This window comes from Nymphaea colorata, chromosome 1 (assembly GCF_008831285.2).
Source record: "Nymphaea colorata isolate Beijing-Zhang1983 chromosome 1, ASM883128v2, whole genome shotgun sequence".
Classification (NCBI taxonomy): domain Eukaryota; kingdom Viridiplantae; phylum Streptophyta; class Magnoliopsida; order Nymphaeales; family Nymphaeaceae; genus Nymphaea; species Nymphaea colorata.
Genome location: NC_045138.2, coordinates 2,201,026 through 2,206,585, shown reverse-complemented (window position 1 = coordinate 2,206,585; position 5,560 = coordinate 2,201,026). Strand labels below are relative to the sequence as shown.

Below are 5,560 nucleotides of genomic sequence, written 5' to 3'. Positions count from 1 at the left end.
GAACAATCTAAGCTCCACTACCGTTCATATTAAACAACCCAAACTTGAATACCCTAATTAAGCTAGGTTCAAACTCATATATGGTACGGGTATACTTTGGGCACTGGTATGTAGATACAGATACAAATACACATATGATAACTTTAGAAAATGTGGGTATACAGGTGTCTCTCTCTCTCTCTCTCTCTCTCTATATATATATATATATATATATATATATATATATATATATGAAAGCAATATTTAGATAAACAAGTGATAAAAATAAAAAATGTTACAAGTTGTTGAACAATAACTCTAAAAAACAGAATGAAAAATTAGCTAAAAAAATTAAGCAAATTGGATGAACATCCTCGTAAAAAGTACTCAAGTGTATCAAGAACCTACTTTTAGACTTTATTGAAGTGCCATGTGACTTCGACCACAATTGATAAGAAAAACACATTGTTCATGGAACGCATGTTCATGTGATAAAAAAGTACGTTGTTTTTGTTTTAAATAACATGATGTACATACAGATATTGCTTTTAAATATAACAATCAAATTCTGGACATAAACACTCCATATTAATTTCCGAATTAAGAACATGAACTTAATGCACATGTCAAAGGTACATGTGCTCTAAGAACACGATGGTCTTCGAGTTAACCAAACACCCAACATGCCCCCTCCTAGAGTTCAAGGAACATCAGTACTCATGCGAGCCAAAGCTTCATGTGGTTGAATCAAGTAAAAAATCCTTCGATAGTGTTCTACTGGGGTTCCGTCCCTTGGCTGCTTCAATTCGAGTCGAGTAAAAAAAACCACAACTTTAGTGGTGTTATATCATCCGATCGAGAAAATATAATTCACTTTCATGCACAAGACAACGGTGACCTGAGACTTGATCTCCTTGGAACAGTGTGCAAACTTTAGAAATGAGAACTATGGCACGAACCATGATTCGGGCACCCAACAAGCTTCTTGTTTTGGAAGAATCACTTTGTCCTATGGAGGGGTATGTGTTGGATAGTGGCCATTGAGCCCTATCCGGATATCTCGTAACTGCGAGATTAGCTCAAAAATTTTGCAACAAGATAAAGTTCATATTTATCTCAACCTTTTCCTAAAAAATCTCTCACGCTAACCGCTGCCGGGATTTGGGGAAAACCTAAGGGGCTGGCTACTTATACCCAGCAATGCTTAATGCTTTAAAAACTCTCTCTTGAGAAGAGGATTCGTGAGGAGCCCCTTAGAAGGAAACCCCTAAATCTGACTTGCTCTTCTTGCTTTTTTCCTCTTCCTCTTGCTCAGTTGTTTTCTACAGGGATAGTCGCTACTTCTTCACTTGAACACTGGAGCAGCTGGTGAACTTACTGCGCAGGCGATGACTCGCAACTTCCGCTGTAACTTCAATTGGTCCAACAGTGGTATCAGAGCCATCTCTATCGAACACTAGTAAGTGATTTTGACTACTGTGGTGCCTGTGCCTATGCAGATTATACTACTGTGAAGCATGTGTCTCGTCTGTGCATCATGCATGTATCATGCTGTGATCTATTTACTAAAAATAAAGCATACTAGACTACACTGAGTTCAAGCATGAAACATGATAGTATTGATTGGGTATGAAATCCTCTATTCTATATATTATGCTTTTATTATCTGTGTCTGCGAGAGACTGAGACCAGGATTGAGCCCAACGGCTCTGTAAATTTTTTTTTTTGGACCCACGTAGACGATCTGTCCATAAAGAACTCCACTGCTAGAGTAAATTTTGTTTTGACCTGCGTCTCTGACAAACGGTAGCACAGGAGGCAGAGCCTGCTCTGCTCGACATTCAAAGACCCAAAATAAATAAAGGAGAAGGATGGAATGAAACATAGAACCTTAATCTGGATTTCTGTTTGTGAATCAACAGCTGGTGAACTTACTGCGCAGGCGACGACTCGCAACTTCCGCTGTAACTTCAATTGATCCAATAGTGGTATCAGAGCCATCTCTATCGAACACTAGTAAGTGATTTTGACTACTGTGGTGCCTGTGCCTGTGCAGATTATACTACTGTGAAGCATGTGTCTCGTCTGTGCATCATGCATGTATCATGCTGTGATCTATTTACTAAAAATAAAGCATACTAGACTACACTGAGTTCAAGCATGAAACATGATAGTATTGATTGGGTATGAAATCCTCTATTCTATATATTATGCTTTTATTCTCTGTGTCTGCGAGAGACTGAGACCAGGATTGAGCCCAACGGCTCTGTAAATTTTTTTTTTTGGACCCACGTAGACGATCTGTCCATAAAGAACTCCACTGCTAGAGTAAATTTTGTTTTGACCTGCGTCTCTGACAAACGGTAGCACAGGAGGCAGAGCCTGCTCTGCTCGACATTCAAAGACCCAAAATAAATAAAGGAGAAGGATGGAATGAAACATAGAACCTTAATCTGGATTTCTGTTTGTGAATCAGCAGCTGGTGAACTTACTGCGCAGGCGACGACTCGCAACTTCCGCTGTAACTTCAATTGATCCAACAGTGGTATCAGAGCCATCTCTATCGAACACTAGTAAGTGATTTTGACTACTGTGGTGCCTGTGCCTGTGCAGATTATACTACTGTGAAGCATGTGTCTCGTCTGTGCATCATGCATGTATCATGCTGTGATCTATTTACTAAAAATAAAGCATACTAGACTACACTGAGTTCAAGCATGAAACATGATAGTATTGATTGGGTATGAAATCCTCTATTCTATATATTATGCTTTTATTCTCTGTGTCTGCGAGAGACTGAGACCAGGATTGAGCCCAACGGCTCTGTAAATTTTTTTTTTTGGACCCACGTAGACGATCTGTCCATAAAGAACTCCACTGCTAGAGTAAATTTTGTTTTGACCTGCGTCTCTGACAAACGGTAGCACAGGAGGCAGAGCCTGCTCTGCTCGACATTCAAAGACCCAAAATAAATAAAGGAGAAGGATGGAATGAAACATAGAACCTTAATCTGGATTTCTGTTTGTGAATCAACAGCTGGTGAACTTACTGCGCAGGCGACGACTCGCAACTTCCGCTGTAACTTCAATTGATCCAATAGTGGTATCAGAGCCATCTCTATCGAACACTAGTAAGTGATTTTGACTACTGTGGTGCCTGTGCCTGTGCAGATTATACTACTGTGAAGCATGTGTCTCGTCTGTGCATCATGCATGTATCATGCTGTGATCTATTTACTAAAAATAAAGCATACTAGACTACACTGAGTTCAAGCATGAAACATGATAGTATTGATTGGGTATGAAATCCTCTATTCTATATATTATGCTTTTATTCTCTGTGTCTGCGAGAGACTGAGACCAGGATTGAGCCCAACGGCTCTGTAAATTTTTTTTTTTGGACCCACGTAGACGATCTGTCCATAAAGAACTCCACTGCTAGAGTAAATTTTGTTTTGACCTGCGTCTCTGACAAACGGTAGCACAGGAGGCAGAGCCTGCTCTGCTCGACATTCAAAGACCCAAAATAAATAAAGGAGAAGGATGGAATGAAACATAGAACCTTAATCTGGATTTCTGTTTGTGAATCAGCAGCTGGTGAACTTACTGCGCAGGCGACGACTCGCAACTTCCGCTGTAACTTCAATTGATCCAACAGTGGTATCAGAGCCATCTCTATCGAACACTAGTAAGTGATTTTGACTACTGTGGTGCCTGTGCCTGTGCAGATTATACTACTGTGAAGCATGTGTCTCGTCTGTGCATCATGCATGTATCATGCTGTGATCTATTTACTAAAAATAAAGCATACTAGACTACACTGAGTTCAAGCATGAAACATGATAGTATTGATTGGGTATGAAATCCTCTATTCTATATATTATGCTTTTATTCTCTGTGTCTGCGAGAGACTGAGACCAGGATTGAGCCCAACGGCTCTGTAAATTTTTTTTTTTGGACCCACGTAGACGATCTGTCCATAAAGAACTCCACTGCTAGAGTAAATTTTGTTTTGACCTGCGTCTCTGACAAACGGTAGCACAGGAGGCAGAGCCTGCTCTGCTCGACATTCAAAGACCCAAAATAAATAAAGGAGAAGGATGGAATGAAACATAGAACCTTAATCTGGATTTCTGTTTGTGAATCAGCAGCTGGTGAACTTACTGCGCAGGCGACGACTCGCAACTTCCGCTGTAACTTCAATTGATCCAACAGTGGTATCAGAGCCATCTCTATCGAACACTAGTAAGTGATTTTGACTACTGTGGTGCCTGTGCCTGTGCAGATTATACTACTGTGAAGCATGTGTCTCGTCTGTGCATCATGCATGTATCATGCTGTGATCTATTTACTAAAAATAAAGCATACTAGACTACACTGAGTTCAAGCATGAAACATGATAGTATTGATTGGGTATGAAATCCTCTATTCTATATATTATGCTTTTATTCTCTGTGTCTGCGAGAGACTGAGACCAGGATTGAGCCCAACGGCTCTGTAAATTTTTTTTTTTGGACCCACGTAGACGATCTGTCCATAAAGAACTCCACTGCTAGAGTAAATTTTGTTTTGACCTGCGTCTCTGACAAACAGTAGCACAGGAGGCAGAGCCTGCTCTGCTCGACATTCAAAGACCCAAAATAAATAAAGGAGAAGGATGGAATGAATCATAGAACCTTAATCTGGATTTCTGTTTGTGAATCCTCTGTTACAGACGAAAACTCCACTGTGTTCAAATGTGTCTCCTTCCTCTTTGGTGCCTGTGCTCTCTCTCTGTTTTGCCTATTTTAAAGAGATCTCATCTTTGTTTTAAAACCACGGAATCCTCTGCTTCCTGTTTTCTATAACGATCAGAAATCAGTTGCCCTTCGGGCCGGAGTTCCAATCACCTCTTCGTGCCAGATGCGGAGCTTTTTCCTCATTCTAGTAAAAGGAAGGCAACATGGGTAGAGGAGGAAGACGGCGTTTGATGCCTTGCAAACTTCTTCCTGTCCGTCCTCTGAGACCACTAGACCATCATGCAGTTTATCTACTGCTGGTTGTGGGGAGCTTGTCTTCCTCACAGCGAAGACAACACAAGCGCAAAGGAGGCCGTGGCCGAAAACGTCAAACGACAGAAGTGGAATCGAGCCAGTTTCAGCAAAAGCGGCCTTAGACGCCCTCTGCAAAACGAACTCGACTCCTGCAGTCGTCTGTGCGGTAGAAATGAAGGTGGATGGCCTTCTCTCGGTGGCGGTGGTTACAGAAGCAGTAGTGAGGAGGGAGGCGGAACCCTTGGCTAGGGTTTCTTGAGAGGGAAGTCGGTCTCTCGGTGAGGAGAAAGACGACGAAAGAGAAAATGAGAGAAAACGGGTGAAAAGGGGGTTTTTATAGTCAAAATTCAAAAATTACAAATACAGTCCATTATTTATGCACTTTTTCCAAAAAGGGTGTTACATTTCTCAAAAATTAAAGCCACAACATTTTTGCTAAAAAGTTTTTCAAAAAGAGGCTCGGGAAAGTTAATTTCAACAGAAACCGGGAAGTTTATAAGAAATTGCTTTTGGGTACCCTAAAATTATTAGAAATTACTAAAAGAGGGT

At 40.8% G+C, this 5,560-nt stretch overlaps 1 protein-coding gene across 50 annotated transcripts; it reads right to left on the bottom strand.

Moving 5' to 3' along the window:
* Positions 1 to 298: 298 nt before the first annotated feature.
* On the bottom strand, positions 299 to 5,283 carry LOC116248635 (uncharacterized). Of its 50 annotated transcripts, none has more exons than XM_031621630.2 (6): positions 4,098 to 4,648; positions 3,541 to 3,618; positions 2,984 to 3,061; positions 2,427 to 2,504; positions 1,870 to 1,947; positions 371 to 1,390 (listed from the first exon to the last, which is right to left on the bottom strand). In XM_031621630.2, the coding sequence occupies exons 1-6, from the start codon at positions 4,206 to 4,208 to the stop codon at positions 1,325 to 1,327; spliced, it is 489 nt and encodes a 162-aa protein (XP_031477490.1). In that variant the 5' UTR covers positions 4,209 to 4,648; the 3' UTR covers positions 371 to 1,324. The 50 variants fall into 50 exon arrangements, 27 of the variants coding, with proteins under 27 accessions (XP_031477490.1, XP_031477506.1, XP_049932069.1 ...); XM_031621646.2 differs by having other exon boundaries at positions 1,870 to 1,941; XM_050076112.1 differs by lacking the exon at positions 1,870 to 1,947.
* Between the last annotated feature and the right edge of the window lie 277 nt (positions 5,284 to 5,560).

What these genes read in the sequence shown, in the direction of transcription:
- LOC116248635 (XM_031621544.2), bottom strand. Translation starts at nt 4,208, where the DNA reads ATGGCTCTGATACCACTGTTGGATCAATTGAAGTTACAGCGGAAGTTG. An exon ending in AAACAGAAATCCAGATTAAG is followed by an intron (nt 3,062 to 3,540) that starts GTTCTATGTTTC and finishes GATCAATTGAAG; the next exon opens with TTACAGCGGAAGTTGCGAGT. An exon ending in AAACAGAAATCCAGATTAAG is followed by an intron (nt 2,505 to 2,983) that starts GTTCTATGTTTC and finishes GATCAATTGAAG; the next exon opens with TTACAGCGGAAGTTGCGAGT.